Source organism: Oncorhynchus mykiss, chromosome 25 (assembly GCF_057628025.1).
Source record: "Oncorhynchus mykiss isolate SJ-2025 chromosome 25, ASM5762802v1, whole genome shotgun sequence".
In the NCBI taxonomy this organism is placed as follows: Eukaryota; Metazoa; Chordata; class Actinopteri; order Salmoniformes; family Salmonidae; genus Oncorhynchus; species Oncorhynchus mykiss.
The window spans coordinates 17510944-17531043 of NC_143046.1; the positions used below are offsets into that span (position 1 = coordinate 17510944).

At 42.4% G+C, this 20100-nt stretch overlaps 2 protein-coding genes across 2 annotated transcripts; both read left to right on the forward strand.

The window, feature by feature from the left end:
• The first annotated feature begins 1982 nt into the window (after window positions 1-1982).
• On the forward strand, window positions 1983-13057 carry LOC110504688 (stimulator of interferon genes protein). Its single transcript, XM_021583458.3, has 7 exons — window positions 1983-2211; window positions 3105-3331; window positions 3508-3688; window positions 7696-7804; window positions 7932-8173; window positions 8432-8618; window positions 8759-13057. The coding sequence occupies exons 2-7, from the start codon at window positions 3105-3107 to the stop codon at window positions 9010-9012; spliced, it is 1200 nt and encodes a 399-aa protein (XP_021439133.3). The 5' UTR covers window positions 1983-2211; the 3' UTR covers window positions 9013-13057.
• A 3524-nt stretch (window positions 13058-16581) lies between these two features.
• Window positions 16582-18898, forward strand: LOC110504691 (DNA damage-inducible transcript 4-like protein). Its single transcript, XM_021583462.3, has 2 exons — window positions 16582-16927; window positions 17664-18898. The coding sequence occupies exons 1-2, from the start codon at window positions 16759-16761 to the stop codon at window positions 18110-18112; spliced, it is 618 nt and encodes a 205-aa protein (XP_021439137.1). The 5' UTR covers window positions 16582-16758; the 3' UTR covers window positions 18113-18898.
• Window positions 18899-20100: the final 1202 nt, after the last annotated feature.

The window sequence follows — 20100 nt, forward strand, 5'->3', positions numbered from 1 at the left end:
TCTATTACACCCATAACTCTTCCACCACTCCCTGTTCCATTACTGTTACCTATTACACCCATAACTCTTCCACCACTCCCTGTTCCATTACTGTTATCTATTACACCCATAACTCTTCCACCACTCCCTGTTCCATTACTGTTACCTATTACACCCATAACTCTTCCACCACTCCCTGTTCCATTACTGTTATCTATTACACCCATAACTCTTCCACCACTCCCTGTTCCATTACTGTTACCTATTACACCCATAACTCTTCCACCACTCACTGTTCCATTACTGTTATCTATTACACCCATAACTCTTCCACCACTCCCTGTTCCATTACTGTTACCTATTACACCCATAACTCTTCCACCACTCCCTGTTCCATTACTGTTATCTATTACACCCATAACTCTTCTACCACTCCCTGTTCCATTACTGTTATCTATTACACCCATAACTCTTCCACCACTCCCTGTTCCATTAATGTTATCTATTACACCCATAACTCTTCCACCACTCCCTGTTCCATTACTGTTACCTATTACAGTACATGCCTCTTCCACCACTCCCTGTTCCACTACTGTTATCTATTACAGTACATGCCTCTTCCACCACCCCCTGTTCCATTAATGTTATCTATTACATTACATAGGCTTCCACCACTCCCTGTTCCACTACTGTTATCTATCACAGTACATGCCTCTTCCACCACCCCCTGTTCCATTAATGTTATCTATTACAGTACATGAGTCTTCCACCACTCCCTGTTCCACTACCGGTATCTATCACAGTACATGCCTCTTCCACCAGTCCCTGTTCCACTACTGTTATCTATCACAATACATGCCTCTTCCACCAGTCCCTGTTCCACTACTGTTATTTATCACAGTACATGAGTCTTCCAACACTCCCTGTTCCACTACTGTTATCTATCACAATACATGCCTCTTCCACCAGTCCCTGTTCCACTACTGTTATCTATCACAATACATGCCTCTTCCACCAGTCCCTGTTCCGCTTCTGTTAGATTTCAGTGACGCCTCTGTGTGGAATTTATTATGTTTGCACATTCTTTAAATCTCCCTTCTTCTCTCTATCTCTTTCTCTGTCACTCTCTCTCTTCCACTCACATGTTGGGTTCCAGAGTGGTGCAGTGGTCCAAGGCACTGCAACTCAGTGCTAGGGGCATCACTACAGACCCTGGTTTGATTCCAGGCTGTATCACCACCGGCTGTGATTGGGAGTCCTACAGGGCAGTGCACAATTGTCCCAGTGTCGTTAGGGTTTGGACAGGGTAGGCCGTCATTGTAACTAAGAATTTCCTAGTTAAATAAAAATGTGTCTCTTTCTCTATTTGTATTTCTACATCTTCCTCTCTCTATGTAATGCTCGTCGTCGGTGGAAGGAAGAGTGGACCAAAGTGCAGCGTGGAAAGTGTACATGATATTTATTTACAAGAAACACTCAAACAAATATAACAAATCTGACCGCGAACAGTTCTATCAGGCACAAACACAGAAAATAACACCCCACAAAACCCAAAAGGAAAATGACAACCTATATATGACCCCCAATCAGAGACAACGATAAACAGCTGGCTCTGATTGGGAACCACACACACACACACACACACACACACACACACACACACACACACACACACACACACACACACACACACACACACACACACACACACACACACACACACACACACACACACACACACACACACACATGGCAAAAAAACTAAGAAATAGAAAACATAGACTTTCCCACCCGAGTCACACCCTGACCTAACCAAACATAGAAAATAATAAGGATCTCTAAGGTCAGGGCGTGACACTTTATCTCTTTATCTTTCTCTATCACTCTCTTTATATTTGTATCTCTTTATCTTCCTCTCTCTATCTCTTTATCTTCCTCTCTCTATCTCTTTATCTTTCTCTATCACTCTCTTTATATTTCTCTATCCCTCTCTATCGTTCTCTATCCATCTTTATGTGGGATATATTGCCTCACAGCCACCTCTGTCAAACTGAAAATGAAAGTATTACCCAAGTTTGTATAACACAAAGGCATGGTAGGAGTGAAAGAACAGCGAGAAAGAACATGGAAGACGAAGAGATACTGGCGCTGAGTTATAATCTCCAGTGAACTATTTTATTCTTGGATTGTCTCTGTTGTTCTGGAACTGAGACCACTCCAAACAGAAGAAAGGTAAAATTCAGTGGATTAGCAATGTCAGCAGCAAAATCGTTTCTTTGAATTTGAACTGAACCTTCGAATGAATGAGTAATAATCTATAGATCTGGGTACAGGATAACAATTCCCTCATGGGAAAAAAAAGTATTTATTGTGTATGTATGAATGTATCACTGATAGTCTCCCGTTGTGTGGTATGAGAATGTAGTCAAGGAGACGATGTACGAATCACGGTATGTTTTCATTACTCTGTAGTGCATGGGTAACATCAGGGCACCATTTAATAGTTTCCGTATTATACTGTACTATAATTCTCATTTCTAAACTGAAGGTGATCCTTTCCTGTTCTACCATATATGATGTATATTTTTTAATCAGAATGAGGGTTTCTCTTAAAGAGATTAGCCATATTATTTTATTCATGATAATCAGATTCACAATTGCAAAATGATCTCACGTAATTGTAGTTGAGTTCAGGATTAAAAGATAATCAGGCGCTGAACCATACTGTACTAGCCAGTTTACATTTATGGTAAACCGGTATTGCCTTTGAAACAGTGCCAGCAGGTGTGTGAAGATAGGAAGTGAATCTACTCCTTTAAACCATACACACACACATGCACGCACACATGCACACACACACACACACATTTGGGTTCTTAGTTGTTCTCAGATAGCTGTTTTTAGTTCTCCGACTTTCCGTACCAGGATGTTTAAATGTGACGTATTCTGAGATCTCATACACACGATGCCACTGTGATGAAATCTAACCCGAACCCTGGAAATACTTCTTCATAGAAGGTTATTCCGGAAAAGTTGTGAAAATGACAAAAGGAAGAGGAGTTTACTGAGGATTATTGTAGTGTTGTATCATACTAAGTCATGGTCTCGTTACATCTGTTCCTCAGATGCAGCAATTGGGAGGGGAGGATTGTCTGGTCCCTCAGCCTCGTGGGAGTTTACCCAAAACCTGTGCGATAGGATTGGCTTCTGTGGTGGCGACGGCCATCTTGGTTTGGGAGCCTGAGGGCTTCTTCAGACACGTTTCTGCAGCAATACTCATCCTGACTGTGGGGCCCTCGCTGCACGGAGTGTTTCTTCTCTCAGAGGAACGTCTTCATCATGCAACTACCAGGTGAAGGAACTTGTTAACTTTCATACTCATACTCATAAAACATGGTAGGCAAATAAATTGATTTACATGGTTTTTTACATGGATATTTACATGTTACCTCCCTCCCTCTATCTCTCTCTCTCTCTCTCCTTCTCTCGCTTCCTTTCCCTCTCTCCTCTCTCTTTCTCTCTGCCCAGGTACCGTGGTCGGAGGCTGGGTCAGATGGTGACAGCCTGTGTGGGTGTATGTACCCTCCTGGGTGTGGGGTTGGCAGTGCTGCTGTTTGTCTTGACCAAGCCCCAGCCCTGGAGGGACCAGTGCAGCATGGTTATCCTGGCCTGTGTCCTCTACCCTCTACTCAAAACCCTGGGAGTACTGGTGAGATAACAAACTCCTGATCTGAAACTCTCACACATAGTATGAGCCAACACAATACCCTATGTGTCTCCAGGTTGAGTTTTAATCAGCAGTCTAGTTTTCCAAACCCTTTCCTTTATGTTTACCTTCGTAAAGCCAATGAAGGTGAATGATGCTATACGAGACTGTAGCTTATATGCTGCTGTAAAATGTTGACTGTGTGTTAGTGTGATTCATGTTAGCACATAGTTGTTTTTTTATTTGCCCATCACTGTTGTGGTTTCTGTCACTTGAAACCCGAAAGAGGAACCTCTATTGCCCTCCAGTCGCAGAAGTGGCATGGACTTATTTTGAAATACATTAAGTAGGTTTAATTTTGTTGTGGTTAATTTCTTCTGAAAATCATTTAGGGAAGAAAACTAGTTTTCTTACCTAAATCACCACAGAGTGAACCTGGAAAGAGCTGTGCATCCAGTGAGGTTCAACACACTGTTCATGCAGGAACTCTGAGGTTTTCTGACTAGGGCTGTTGAGTGCCCATTTTACTGCCATGAGTCATGACCGCTGTCAAATTCCATGTGACTGTTGAGTCACGGTAGTCTCCTCTTATACACTCTGGACATGTGTTGGTAGAACCCAACTCACTAACGGCCATCAGGTCCTAATGTCCTGGTACTGAGGGCTCTATTGTCCCTCTAACCACTCTGACATAAATGCAATCGAAAATCACATCAAATATTTATCATCAAAACAGTATAGTGATCAATTTGAAGAAAGAAGTTCAACAGCAGGTTGAAACAGTGTAAAATATGGTTGTTGTAGATGTTGTGTCAAAGCCTAATACAACGAAATGGACAGCGCTTTCTATTGTGATGATTCATTCAAAACACCCATATACATATTAGAGCTTATGCATATGCATAAGGTTAGGATCCCAAACCAGAAAAAAACGTTCATTAAAATTAGTATTGTGCTGTTAAACAATACATAGCATATTACCCATGGCAGAAAAACATCAAACAAAACTGATTTAAGATGTCATTGGTACATCATTTGTCTAGCCTATACTCCAAAATTAAACAAATTAGAATAATGGCCTTTGAGTGTGGACTGCATTATTATGCATACTGGATGGACTGGATGGACCTTATGCTGCGCTCCAAAATGCATATCCATGATTCTGGGAGCGAGCCCTAGGTGATGCTTTTGGTTCATTGATTGTGCAGGGGGGCTTACAGGTAGTCTACAATTTTTATTTATTTTACTAGGCAAGTCAGTTAAGAACAAATTCTTATTTTCAATGACAGCCTAGTGGGTTAACTGCCTTGTTCAGGGGCAGAACGACAGATTTGTCAGCTCGGGGGTTTGAACTTGCAACCTTCCGGTTACTAGTCCAACGCTACCCTGCCGCCCCAAATTGTAGCGAATTTGATTTTGAATAGCCTAGTCAAATCAACTCAAATCACACTGTATTTATACTGCACATTTCAGACATGGAATGCAACACAATGTGCTTCACAGGAAGAAAAACAAATGTTAAAATGTACTACACAACAAACAAAAGAGGTGTCACTACAGACCCAGGGTGTATCACATTTGTCCCAGCGTCAGCATGTGGAAGGCTTTACTTTGCTCTAGAGACTCCTTGTAACAGGCTTGGTTGTCAGTTCAACAGTTGTTTGTGTGGCTGGCGGCAGGGTGTTAAGAAGCGCTGTTTGGCGGGTCCTGTTTCGGGGGACGCATGACTCAACCTTCGCCTCCCGAGCCTGTTGGAGAGTTACAGTGATGAGACAAAATTGAAAATGGGGTAAAAAATAATAATAATAACTACATTCAAAGATAAAAAGTTTTGTTTTAAGATCTCTTTAAATAATGTCCACAGTTTCGGAACCCCTCAGGTTCTCTGGCAGGCTATTCCAGAGGCTGGGGGCATAGTAACTAAAGGCTGGGGGCATAGTAGCTAAAGGCTGACTCTCCATGACTCTTGGTCCTAGGCTTTGGGATAGTTAAAAGGTCAGTGCCAGAGAACATGAAGGACTTACTGGGTACATAACTTAAAATCATGTCTGACATGTACTGGGGTGCACAATCATGGATTGATTTAAAAACCAATAGAAGAATAGAAGGATAGGGCACATATCATCAAACTTCTCATCAGGTCTTGCTTGACTGATACCCAGCCTAATGTTTGTTATCTTATCTCTGAAATTTGCCACAAACTCATCACATTTAGATGTGGAGGAAAGTTCACATAGGTTTCCAGGGGTAGGATTTATCAGGCCATCAATGGTCGAGTAGAGCACTTTATTAGTGATTATTAGTGATCAAGTTAGAAAAATGAGCCCGTCTGGCATTTCTAATTGACTTGTTATATGCCAAGTTGCTCTCCCGGAATATCATAATGGACCTGACTTCCTCCACTTCAGCTCTGCCTTTCTGCAATTTCTCTTTAATCTATTGGTTTCCTCACTCATCATTGAAAGACGGACCGGCAGGAAAGCACACAGCCTACATTCGCTATTCCAGTGCATTCAGATAACATGTCTTCTGCCCCTGTTCCTACCTATTTGATAGTAGCCATTCTAAATTCAAACTAATTGTATATATTCATAAAAACTAGATTACATTTAGAATAGTCTGATGGGTGAAAACATGATCAGTTGATGAGAGAACAGCTGTGCAGCTTGAGGCAAGGAACAGAGCACAAGCTTTTCTCGCTACTTTCTCAAATCATCAACAGCCTGTAGTCTCACCATGCAGCCCATATACTGTATGTTCTGATTTCTAACACATTCTAAGATTTGTATCACTTACAAATGAATCTCCCAAATAACTCTAAACCTAGCATATAGGACCTGTTTCAAATTTTCATTTTTTCGCTCAACATCGTCACTTCCTCTATAATGAGAAAAATATTATTTATATTTTATTCATCTAAGTTCAATTATATTAGTCTTACTATAAAATCATATAATATAAAATAATGGCATAGGAACATGAGCAGCTTGTACAGTATGCTGCTCTTATGTGTGGGTGCCTAAAGATGCTAAATGTATTTATGTTAATTAACGGTCAATTACCGTGAGACCGGCTGATAAAATGTCATGACCGCCACAGCCTTCTTTCTGACACCCACACACAAGGCTGGGATAAAATGTAATGACCGCCACAGCCTTCTTTCTGACACCCACACACAAGGCTGGGATAAAATGTCATGACCACCACAGCCTTCTTTCTGACACCCACACACAAGGCTGGGATAAAATGTCATGACCACCACAGCCTTCTTTCTGACACCCACACACAAGGCTGGGATAAAATGTCATGACCGCCACAGCCTTCTTTCTGACACCCACACACAAGGCTGGGATAAAATGTAATGACCGCCACAGCCTTCTTTCTGACACCCACACACAAGGCTGGGATAAAATGTCATGACCACCACAGCCTTCTTTCTGACACCCACACACAAGGCTGGGATAAAATGTCATGACCACCACAGCCTTCTTTCTGACACCCACACACAAGGCTGGGATAAAATGTAATGACCGCCACAGCCTTCTTTCTGACACCCACACACAAGGCTGGGATAAAATGTCATGACCGCCACAGCCTTCTTTCTGACACCCACACACAAGGCTGGGATAAAATGTCATGACCGCCACAGCCTTCTTTCTGACACCCACACACAAGGCTGGGATAAAATGTCATGACCGCCACAGCCTTCTTTCTGACACCCACACACAAGGCTGGGATAAAATGTCATGACCGCCACAGCCTTCTTTCTGACACCCACACACAAGGCTGGGATAAAATGTCATGACCGCCACAGCCTTCTTTCTGACACCCACACACAACGCTGGGATAAAATGTCATGACCGCCACAGCCTTCTTTCTGACACAAGGCTGGGATAAAATGTAGAACATTCATTCCTATCTTTTTATCCCAGATTTCCTACATGTCTATCTCTTGGCCTGTGAGTAATTCTGTTCCTTTTCCGGTTGTTGTTTCTCTCTCCCATGTTCAGGGTCCGTCTGAGGTGGAGGTGTCAGAGATCTGTGAGACAAGGAAGATGAACGTGGCTCATGGCCTGGCTTGGTCTTTCCACCTGGGCTACCTCAACCTGGTTCTGCCTCGTAAGTAGCATTAATTCATGAAGTGCGCTCATTTCATATATGAAAAAGCTGTCATGTCAACGTTGTGTGTGTGTTCCTGTTCAAATTGACATGTATCACATTGTGCGTGTGTGTGTTTCTCTGGTAGGGTTGGAGGGTTCTATCGCAGCATTCCGTGCTTCACATAATGCAGGTCCGTTTGAGACCAGGGGTTCCAGAAAGCTCCTCATTCTCCTTCCTCTCAACGCAAACATTACTCACACGCTGGAGGACGAGGACACCAACATCCATTTCTATGACAACCTCCCTGACACAGAGATCGACAGGGCAGGTGTCAGGGGGCGTGTCTACAAGCACAGTGTCTACACCGTATTGGACAAGGACAGACAGGTAGGTGGGATTCATTTACAGTCACCTTCTCAAACACTATCTCAAAGTGAAATGCATCACACTGGCACCACTGTGTGGTCAAATTGTGAATCAACAGTCAGTGCTTATGAAGCACTGGAAAAGACTATAACAAACATGGAAAAGCCCAACACTTGCACCATGGTGGCCAAATGTGTGGACAATCTATAAACCCATTTGCAAATGTTTTACACTGAAACGCCTAATCACAGTATATCTTGTTTGTGTGTGTGTCTCTAGGCCCATCACTGTGTTGTGGAGTATGCCACCCCTCTGCTGACCCTGTATAAGATGTCTCAGGAGAGCAGTGCAGGGTTTGGGGAGAGGGACAGGAGAGAGCAGGTGCTGCTGTTCTACAGGACTCTACAGGACATACTGGACCGCTCACTGGAGTGCAGGAACCGCTACCGACTCATCCTGCTCAACGGTTAGATATCATGCTATTTACATGGATATTTACATGTTACCTGCCTTTCTCTCACTCTCTCTCTCTGTATAATAAATAATGTCCTCCTATGTCCCCAATAGTACAACCTATGAACCCTATATAATTTCTACTTCCTGTAGATGAACATGAGGATGACCCTCACTACCTGTCCAACTCCATTCTGAAGAACCTGGATCAACAGGAGAAAGAAGAGTTCTATATTCCCCCTTTCATCCCTCAGCCTGAGGTGGACCACCCATCCCATGCCCTGCCCATCATCGACGACTGGCACCGAGCTGAGCCAATGAGCAGGGTGCCTACGATCATGATCAGTCATGACATGCCACGTACGCTCAGGGAACCGGTTGAGAATTCGGAAGACCTTTCTCCATGAGACAGGTCTAGAGAGATAAACAAAATAAATTGCACTTATGCACAACAGCAGCAGCACTACACCAGGCTGCAAGGTAGGAAGTACTCAAAGCCATCTCAAAGTAGAGCAACAAGGCATTGCCTTCCCCTTTACACCGCCACACATTACTTAACGTACAGTGCATTTGGAAAGTATTCAGACCCCTTGACTTTTTCCACATTCTGTTACGTTGGTCTTATTCTAAAATGGATTAAATTGTTTTTCTTCCTCAATCTACACACAATACCCATAATGACAAAGCATAAACAGGTTTTGTAGATTTTGTTTTCAGACCCTTTACTCAGCACTTTGTTGAAGCACCTTTGGCAGCGATTACAGCCTCGAGTCTTCTTGGGTATGATACTACAAGCTTGGCACACCTGTATCTGGGGAGTTTCTCCCATTCTTCTGTGCAGATCCTCTCAAGCTCTGTCAGGTTGGATGGGGAGCATCGCTGCACAGCTATTTTCAGGTCTCTTCATTGAGTTCAAGCCCAGGCTTTGGCTGGACCACTCAAGGACATTCAGAAACTTGTCCCGATGCCACTCCTACGTTGTCTTGGCTATGTAGGGTCATGAACCTTCTCCCCAGTCGGAGGTCCTGAGTGCTCTGGAGCAGGTTATCATCAAGGATCTCTCTGTACTTTGCTCTGTTCATCTTTCCCTCAATCCTGACTAGTCTCCCAGTCCCTGCCACTGAAAAACATCCCCACAGCATGATACTGCCACCACCATGCTTCACAGTAGGGATGGTGCCAGGTTTCCTCCAGACGTTACGCTTGGCATTCAGGCCAAAGAGTTCAATCTTGGTTTCATCAGACCAGAGAATCTTGTTTCTCATGGTCTGAGAGTCTTTAGGTGCCTTTTGGCAAACTCCATACGGGCTGTCATTTGCCTTTTACTGAGGAGTGGCTTCCGTCTGGCTTCATCAGACCAGAGAGAAGAATCGTGGTGGTTCCAAAGTTCTTCCATTTAAGAATGATGGAGGCCACTGTGTTATTGGGGACCTTCGATGCTGCAGAAATGTTTTGATGCCTCAACACAATCCTGTCTCGGAGCTCTACGGACAATTCCTTCGACCTTATGGCTTGGTTTTTGCTCTGACATGCACTGTCAACTGTGGGACCTTATATAGACAGGTGTGTGCCTTTCCAAATCATGTCCAATCAATTGAGTTTACCACAGGTGGACTCCAATCAAGTTGTAGAAACATCTCAAGGATGATTAATGGAAACAGAATGCACCTGAGATCAATTTAGAGTCTCATAGCAAAGGGTCTCAATACTTATTGTATTTATGTTTGTTATGTTTTATAAATGTGCAAAAAAATCCAAAAACCTGTTTTCGCTTTGTCAATGTGGGGTATTGTGTGTACAGTGCCTTGCGAAAGTATTCGGCCCCCTTGAACTTTGCGACCTTTTGCCACATTTCAGGCTTCAAACATAAAGATATAAAACTGTATTTTTTTGTGAAGAATCAACAACAAGTGGGACACAATCATGAAGTGGAACGACATTTATTGGATATTTCAAACTTTTTTAACAAATCAAAAACTGAAAAATTGGGCGTGCAAAATTATTCAGCCCCTTTACTTTCAGTGCAGCAAACTCTCTCCAGAAGTTCAGTGAGGATCTCTGAATGATCCAATGTTGACCTAAATGACTAATGATGATAAATACAATCCACCTGTGTGTAATCAAGTCTCCGTATAAATGCACCTGCACTGTGATAGTCTCAGAGGTCCGTTAAAAGCGCAGAGAGCATCATGAAGAACAAGGAACACACCAGGCAGGTCCGAGATACTGTTGTGAAGAAGTTTAAAGCCGGATTTGGATACAAAAATATTTCCCAAGCTTTAAACATCCCAAGGAGCACTGTGCAAGCGATAATATTGAAATGGAAGGAGTATCAGACCACTGCAAATCTACCAAGACCTGGCCGTCCCTCTAAACTTTCAGCTCATACAAGGAGAAGACTGATTAGAGATGCAGCCAAGAGGCCCATGATCACTCTGGATGAACTGCAGAGATCTACAGCTGAGGTGGGAGACTCTGTCCATAGGACAACAATCAGTCGTATATTGCACAAATCTGGCCTTTATGGAAGAGTGGCAAGAAGAAAGCCATTTCTTAAAGATATCCATAAAAAGTGTTGTTTAAAGTTTGCCACAAGCCACCTGGGAGACACACCAAACATGTGGAAGAAGGTGCTCTGGTCAGATGAAACCAAAATGGAACTTTTTGGCAACAATGCAAAACGTTATGTTTGGCGTAAAAGCAACACAGCTGAACACACCATCCCCACTGTCAAACATGGTGGTGACAGCATCATGGTTTGGGCCTGCTTTTCTTCAGCAGGGACAGGGAAGATGGTTAAAATTGATGGGAAGATGGATGGAGCCAAATACAGGACCATTCTGGAAGAAAACCTGATGGAGTCTGCAAAAGACCTGAGACTGGGACGGAGATTTGTCTTCCAACAAGACAATGATCCAAAACATAAAGCAAAATCTACAATGGAATGGTTCAAAAATAAACATATCCAGGTGTTAGAATGGCCAAGTCAAAGTCCAGACCTGAATCCAATCGAGAATCTGTGGAAAGAACTGAAAACTGCTGTTCACAAATGCTCTCCATCCAACCTCACTGAGCTCGAGCTGTTTTGCAAGGAGGAATGGGAAAAAAATTCAGTCTCTCGATGTGCAAAACTGATAGAAACATACCCCAAGCGACTTACAGCTGTAATCGCAGCAAAAGGTGGCGCTACAAAGTATTAACTTAAGGGGGCTGAAAAATTTTGCACGCCCAATTTTTCAGTTTTTGATTTGTTAAAAAAGTTTGAAATATCCAATACATGTCGTTCCACTTCATGATTGTGTCCCACTTGTTGTTGATTCTTCACAAAAAAATACAGTTTTATATCTTTATGTTTGAAGCCTGAAATGTGGCAAAAGGTCGCAAAGTTCAAGGGGGCCGAATACTTTCGCAAGGCACTGTATATTGATGAGGTAAAACATTTATTTTATCAATTTTAGAATAAGGCTGTAACGTCACAAAATGTGGAAAAAGTCAAGGGGTCTGAATGCTTTCCGAATGCTCTGTACGAGGGTCAGATTGCATACTAACAGAGGAATAACAGAACATTGTTAATGGTGTAATACAATCCTGTGTTGGCTGTAACGTTTGGCCACATACTGTAAGTGTTGTGTTTCTGTATGTATACAAACAAACAGAATTCAGGGTCAAGTTACAACAACAACCCTGCTCATTCCTCTCATTGTGTGCATGTTGTTCTACACTCAGTTTTGTAATTCATCTGTCTGTACTGGGCTCCTGAGTGACGCAGCGGTCTAAGGCGCTGCATCTCAGTGCAAGAGGTGTCACTACAGTCCCTGGTTCGAATCCAGACTGTAACACATCTGGCCGTGATTGGGAGTCCCATAGGGCAGCGCACAATTGGCCCAGCGCTGTCCGAGTTTGGCCGGTGTAGGACGCCATATTGTAAATAAGAATGTTGTAAATAAGAATGTTATTAACTGACTTGCCTAGTTAAATAAACCTCCTAAAGGTTCAATAAAAAAGAACACTATGATGGATTTACATTATTTGCAAAGACAGAATGTGCATGCTTGAACCATGGGGTGAATTAGAAGGGGGAGAGAAGGGAGAGCCTGAGGGACACTGAATAGTAACAGCTTTATCATTCCAAATAGTAGTGGTACGGTAGTAGGGGTGATGGTAATGATAGCAGTTTAATGATGGTGGTGGTAGTAGTAATGATGATGGTAATTGTATTACTGATGTAATGGTGAGAATGACAGTTAGTTATAGTTTCATTTTCTGGGTTTAAACTTGTATCTTTATATTTATACTATTGACTGTTACCATCAGTATTGTTTTCTTTATATGTAATTTATTTACTAACATTTTATATTATTACTCTTCATTATTTTATTATAATGTATACATTATTGCTTTTGCAATGTACAACGCAATGTTTTTCATGCCAATAAAGCAACTTGAATTTGAGAGAGCGAGAGAGCGATCCCATATCTGCATGCCTGGCCAGGGGCTAGGGAGTGAGCTGAGAGCTGAGCCTGGGCAGATCATTCAGAGGAGAACAGAGCCTGAGTCACGAGTTACCAGTCATGTTATCTATCTACAGCGTACACACGCACACACGCAAACGATCCGGATGATTCCTTTAGAAACACCTCTTTGTGATTGCATCAGATACCATATCCATTTGATTGAGTGAATGACATAAACACACTGCTAACTTGGATACTGTTTAGAAAAGTTGAAACTATACAGTAGGTGTATGGATACAAGGTTGTAGATTTTTCTAGACAGCAACACATGACCTGCTGATTGACCATGCAGGAGGTAGCAAGCAGGTGACTGAGACTGGGACTGGTCTGGGACTGGGACTGGGCCTGGTCTGGGACTGAGACTGGTCTGGGTCTGGGACTGAGACAAAGACTGGTCTGGGACTGGGACTGGGACAAAGACTGGTCTGGGAATGGTCTGGGACTGGTCTGGCATGTTCTGGGCTGACAGTGTCTCCACATCGAATGTGCTTGGAGGACATTTTTACAGAAATAGGGCACATCAGTGATACACTCTTAGAAAAAAGGGTTCCAAAAGAGTTCTTCAGCTGTCCCCATAGGAGAACCCGTTTTGGTTCCAGGTGGAACCCTTTTGGGTTTCATGTAGAACTCTCTGTGGAAAGGGTTCTACATGAAACTCAAAATGCTTCTACCTGGAACCAAAAAGGGTTATTCCTTCTTGGTTCTACAGTAGGTAGCACATTTTTTCTAAGAGTATATTGTACAGTAGCATTTGATTAATTTCCTGAATTAGGTCAATCAGTTGAGAACCTGTGAACACCTGTTCTCAATCTGATGAGGAAGCTGATGATATCTGTCAGCAAACACGCACACACACATGGACGCACACAAAAAACAAGGGAAATGCAAGCAGAGAGGATGTCTGCATCAGCCCAGCCAGACACAGTGGTAAGCTCTACAGACCAACACATTCTGTAGTTTCCATTCACTTCCATAGAAAGACAGTGAACTTCCTATTTACTGTTTAGACATCATAATGATCTGGGCAGGGCTGAAGATGATAGGCTGGTGGTGTACAGCTAGAGTCCCAAAAGGGTACATTTCCTTTTCTGTGACTCATAACTGAATGCTGTTACAGTCCGACTCCGTCCTGGGACACAGGTCCAGCCATAGATTCTCGACAGGTCCAGCAACACCTGAGCCTAAAAATAGCACATAGGTTTATAGATAGTGTGAGACTTGTATCCTCATGTATAATACAAACTACAAGGCCTGTGTGTGAAAGAGTGGCGTGCTGAGAAAACATTTACTCTTCCAGATACTCATTCATTTCACCATTGTTTGAAACAATGTGGTGTGGGGGTTGAAAGAGCCAAGGGAGAGAGGGAGAGGGGGAAGGGAGGATCCATTGGAAATTCCCTTCCTGCCTGATCAGTGAGTGTCAGGTCATGTGATGTGATTCACCTGTGACTCAGCCCAGGTAAGTCTCGTGGCTGGCTGTGCTGGCCTTGTCTAGACCGGCAGGCACAGGTAGCGGGAACAGAGCAGTGAGTGTCAGGTCATGTGATGTGATTCACCTGTGACTCAGCCCAGGTAAGTCTCGTGGCTGGCTGTGCTGGCCTTGTCTAGACCGGCAGGCACAGGTAGCGGGAACAGAGCAGTGAGTGTCAGGTCATGTGATGTGATTCACCTGTGACTCAGCCCAGGTAAGTCTCGTGGCTGGCTGTGCTGGCCTTGTCTAGACCGGCAGGCACAGGTAGCGGGAACAGAGCAGTGAGTGTATTCCAGTGTATTCCGGGAACCCTCAGGTGCCATATTTATAAAGGGATTCATCAAAAGGGAATTAAGCCAGCCACCTCCAATATACAATAAATCATGTTAAGGGGGTTATTAAACCTAAGCCTATCTTTTTAGGCATACATTAGGCTTGGGTATCCATAATTCTGTCATCAATTATATTTATGTTTAGAACAGTATAAAACCATTTTTTATAAATACACTATACATACAAAAGTATGTGGACAGCCCTTTATATTAGTGGATCTGGAGACTTCAGCCACACCAATTGGTGTCATGTGTATAAAATCGAGCACACAGCCATGCAATCTCCAGAGACAAACATTGGCAGTAGAATGGCCTCACTGAAGGGCTGTGACTTTCAACTTGGTACCATCATAGGATGCCACCTTACAAAACAAGTCAGTTCAACACATTTCTGCCCTGCTAGAGCTTCCCTGGTCAACTGTAAGTACTGTTATTGTGTAGTGGAAACATCTAGGTGCAACAACGGTTCAGCCGCGAAATGGTAGTCCCACTACCGAGTTCTAAACTGCCTCTGAAAGCAACGTCAGCACAAGAACTGTTCATCAGGAGCTTCATGAAATGGGTTTCCATGGCCAAGCAGCCGCACACAAGCCTAAGATCACCCTGCGCAGTGCCAAGCGTAGGCTTGAGTAGTGTAAAGCTCGCTGCCATTAGACTCTGGAGCAGTGGAAATGCGTTCTCTGGAGTGATGAATCACGCTTCACCATCTGGCAGTCAGACGGACAAATCTGGGTTTGGTGGATGCCAGGAGAACACTACCTGCCCGGGTGCATAGTGTCAACCTTAAAGTCATGATTCGGGCTAGGCCCCTTAGTTCCAGTGAAGGGAAATCTTAACATTACAGCATACAATTACATTCTAGACAATTCTGTGCTTCCAACTTTTTTTCCCACCTTTATTTAACCAGGTAGGCTCGTTGAGAACAAGTTCTCATTTACAACCATGACCTGGCCAAGATGAAGCAAAGCAGTGCGACACAAACAACACAGAGTTACACATGGAATAAACAAAACATACCGTCAATAACACAATAGGGAACAAATAATAATAACAAAAAAATATATATGTATATATATATTTGTGGCAACAGTTTGGGAAATGCCCTTTCCTGTTTCAGCATGACAATGCCCCTGTGCACAAAACAAGGTCCATACAGAAATCATTTGTCGAGATTGATGTGGAAGAACTTGACTGGCCTGGAAAGAGCCCTGACCTCAACCCCATCGAACACCTTTGGGATGGATTGGAACGCCAACTGCGGGCCTAATTGCCCAACATCAGTGCCTGACCTCACTAATGCTCTTGTGGCTGAATGGAAGCAAGTCCCTGCAGCAATGTTCCAACATCTAGTGGACTGCCTTCCCAGAAGAGTGGGGGTTGTTATAGCAGCAAAGGGGTGACCAATTCCATATTAATGGCAATGATTTTAGAATGAGATGTTCGATGAGCAGGTGTCCACATACTTTTGGGGATGTAGTGTATGAGCATTGGAAACTTTTATTTTCTTGATAACCTAACAATAAACCTTTCTAATAACATAAATGGCACAGAATACGGGATAAAACGGGTGATGTTGTCAGTACTGAGAGGCCAGTCAGTGCAATGTCTAGGCATGTGGCGTGAGGCTGATTCAACCCCTTTCAGTAGTTGCTCACCGTCGCGCTGCTATGGTAACCAAGGAGGCAGTCCCACAAGTGAGCAGCTGAAGCAACCAAGGATTACTATTTAAACACCGTGAGCGCTTCAGCGACTTCAATCAACTGACTTCTACATGGAGGGAATAGACCGAAAACCTGTATCACTAAGTGGAGTAGTGGAGATCGAGGAAAAATCACAATGGTCTATACCGCGGCTTTGGTCCTCGGACACGGAATGCTCATTATGTCTGAAGAGGGTAGCGTAGTCGAGCGAAAGTTTCTCTATCAAATCACATCGAGCGACAAAAAAGATACGCGTCGGGGCAGCCTTGAAAGTTGCGAATTCATCAAGGAAAGGAACTCCTCAAGTAAGTAAGGCTCTGTTCTGAAATTTAAGTTTGTATTTAATCGGATATGTACTGTTCTAAATAATGGCTTATTTTAACTGTCAGTTGATTCTGTTGACTTTATAGGCCTTTTGTCAACTTTAGCCTAGGACTCAGGTTTTGACCATTCCAAGCGGTGGTAGATATTAATGTAGCTGATGCAGCCAGATAGTCAACTGCGTAGCCGACTGCTCATGACTGTCAGCTGATGGTCTGTTCTTGAAAGTTCATTAATTAAACCGAGTTCTGTCTCTCGTTTAGAGTTGCTAATACATTGCCTTATTTTGACGATCAATGTAAAAACAAATGATTCACAATAGATAAGGATAGTCTGTTACAATGCTACATTTTAGCCATTTGCAGACGCTCCAATCCCGAGCGATTTACAGTAGCCTAGTGAGTGCATACATTTTTCGTACTGGTCCCCTGTTGAAATCTGAACACTCTGGCGTTGCAAGCGCCATGCTCAACCAACTGAGCCACACGGGACATGTTATTGAGTGTAGTATTATAAGACTACTCATCAAAATAAGGCAATTTAAGATGGTTTGAAATGTATTATTGCAACGCTATTGAATAGTAGGCTGAATAACTTAAATGGGCCTAAGTGGAATAGTATAGGCCTTATCAAATGTCTGTAATACAAAAGTATAGGTTGTACAACTTCAACTCATGGTTCATTAGCAATATATTGATATTAACGCATTCTCTTTTTCAGGTCTGGACGTTGAAATGACTCTTGACTGTGAGGAGAGAATACTCCAGCAGGACATGATCAGGCAGATCGAGAGTTGTCTCTCTGACGCTAAAGAATCGAATCTGCGCTGCAGTGTGCTGCTGCTTCCCCGCCCGCTGACCGCCAAGGTTGCCCGGGACGTGGTGCGTTCCTCAGTTGGAGAACCGTGTGGGCTCCGCGGGGCCTTCATACAGGTCTATTTGGAGACAAAACAGGGCCTTCAGCTGCAGACGCTGGGCATTATATCACCTGACCCGACCGTCACTCCTACCTTCGAGCTGTCCATTGTGTTCAAGCTGGACAAAGACGGTTGGCCTCCTCTCAAGCACATATTCGTTACCGACAAGTTGTTGAAACTACGACCCCAGTACCGGCTGGTCAAGAAGAAATTGTATTCCTCCGCGAGCCCTGTCATACACGAGTTTTGCTGAGAGATAATTTCTGATCGTCAACATGTCATGTTTCTACATTCCTTTTAGGGAAAAAAGCGCTGCATCACTTTTTTTGTGTACTAAATGTATGTCAATGTACATCTGTATTGGAGTTTTAAAATTCGAATGAAAGTTTTGCACTGTATATGCACTGGAAAATGACTGGAACAATCAGCTCAATTGAGAAACGAAATATATTATGTGTAGGTAAAAATGAGGGAATGGTTACCCTAAAAGTTTTGTATGGCTGAAATGTGAGTTGACCTAGTTAGAAAAAAAGCACAGAATGCATGTTACCTTGCTGGTTCTAGCAGGGGGTGAAATGTGTTCAAGTTCTGCGCAAATGTAGGATCTTCATTTGAGCCAGTTTGCTGTAGCAGGGAAATAATCCTGCAGTAACAGGACATGTGAATTATGTCAATTATAATTCATGGACCGTTTTGTAAGGGTTGATATATTTTTCGTAAGAGAAAATCATGTCTAAAATGTCAAAGTGGGAATTAAACTTCAAAGTCGAACCTTTGAACCTCAAATACAATACATGTAGAACGTTTTCTGCATAGCATGGTTCTCAAATTAAGATCCTACATCTGTACAATAACAGCCAGTTTTTGTTTATGCACATATTTTGTTGTGCAACAATTCTAGGATTATTTTGTAAAACCATGGAAACCTCATGTTTGATGTGAAAGCAGAGGGAAGGCAAGCTGGTATTGCCCCTAACCCTGTGTGTAAATGTTTGTCTTGCAGTATTGTTAAAGTGAAATAAAATGTTTTTGCACAGTATCCTTTTCAGTGTTGCCATACTCTTTTAATCATTAGAGCTGTCAAACTTCAATGTCTACACTTTATACCCAAGACCTGAAGGTCTCAACTTGGGTCTGTCAAAATTTAGACTGACACTCCCATTGTTTTCAATTCTCCTAATCTTTAATAAACAGTTGAGCAAAACAAACTGAAATGTGAAACTAAACAACTGTACATAAAGTTCAACACTCAGTTACTACTCTATTGTACTCCCACTAACATACAGTAGACATCCCACAGGGCACACCATGTCATTTCAATGTGGAAATGGGGGTCATTTTTGGTTGAGATCAAGGAGATTTCAACCTTTTATTAACCCACTCCAGACAGCCAAAAGTTTGTTGAATTCCCTATGGGTTATCACTGCTTTCAACCATCTAAAAGCACAACCAAATTAAAATGGAAAAAATGATTTAGTTCTCATCTAAATATATCACTGCACTTTCAAGGATTTAAAAGCACAACGTTCAAATGGGAATACAATGTCAGATATTTAGTTTATTTAAATAACTTCATGTGTCGTTACTGTGCTTAATTTAATAGCACAACCAAATGACCTGGATAAATTGGTTGAGATTACATTAATAGTGCAAGTGATCAATGTTGGTTGAGATTCTGCACAGATGTTTTATATTATGAAGATCTCTACAGACCTGCGACCTTCGCATGCCATCTGGAACATTAAGGCTCTCTGTGATTATGTAAGACGTTGATAGTTATAGTAACCTCAGAATGTGGCCATGGATGTGCTACTCATTTTAAGGTTGAATAAAAAAATGTTACATTAATTTGTAAGAGCCTTAGCTTTAGGCTATTTACAGTATTACAAAAGTCATATCGCATTGTGACTCAACCAAATATCAACATTAAAAATAACTGGATTTACTGCTTGGATTGTTTAATCTGTCACTGGTTTAACCTATTATTCAACTTGATTTTTTTGGTTAATTTGGAGAATCCAGCATGATTTGTTAACTCATCAAGTTAATAGGCTTTTTACTGTATTTCAAAAGTGATATTGAATTAGGTTTGGTTGTCAACGCAACCAAATAAACATTTGAAGGAGATGTATATTTTGTGCCACTGACTTGTCTACCAATTAATAATTGATATGTTGGATTCACGTCTCCAACTCAACTAAAACATTAAAAAGGACTAAATCAAATTAAACTATTTAAAGT

Bases quoted from the DNA above. Each gene is read 5' to 3' on its own strand.
- LOC110504688 (XM_021583458.3), top strand. From the start codon at position 3,105: ATGCAGCAATTGGGAGGGGAGGATTGTCTGGTCCCTCAGCCTCGTGGG. The intron at 3,332-3,507 runs GTGAAGGAACTT...CTCTCTGCCCAG, and splicing joins CTTCATCATGCAACTACCAG to GTACCGTGGTCGGAGGCTGG. The intron at 7,805-7,931 runs GTAAGTAGCATT...TTTCTCTGGTAG, and splicing joins CCTCAACCTGGTTCTGCCTC to GGTTGGAGGGTTCTATCGCA.
- LOC110504691 (XM_021583462.3), top strand. From the start codon at position 16,759: ATGGTCTATACCGCGGCTTTGGTCCTCGGACACGGAATGCTCATTATG. The intron at 16,928-17,663 runs GTAAGTAAGGCT...TCTCTTTTTCAG, and splicing joins CAAGGAAAGGAACTCCTCAA to GTCTGGACGTTGAAATGACT.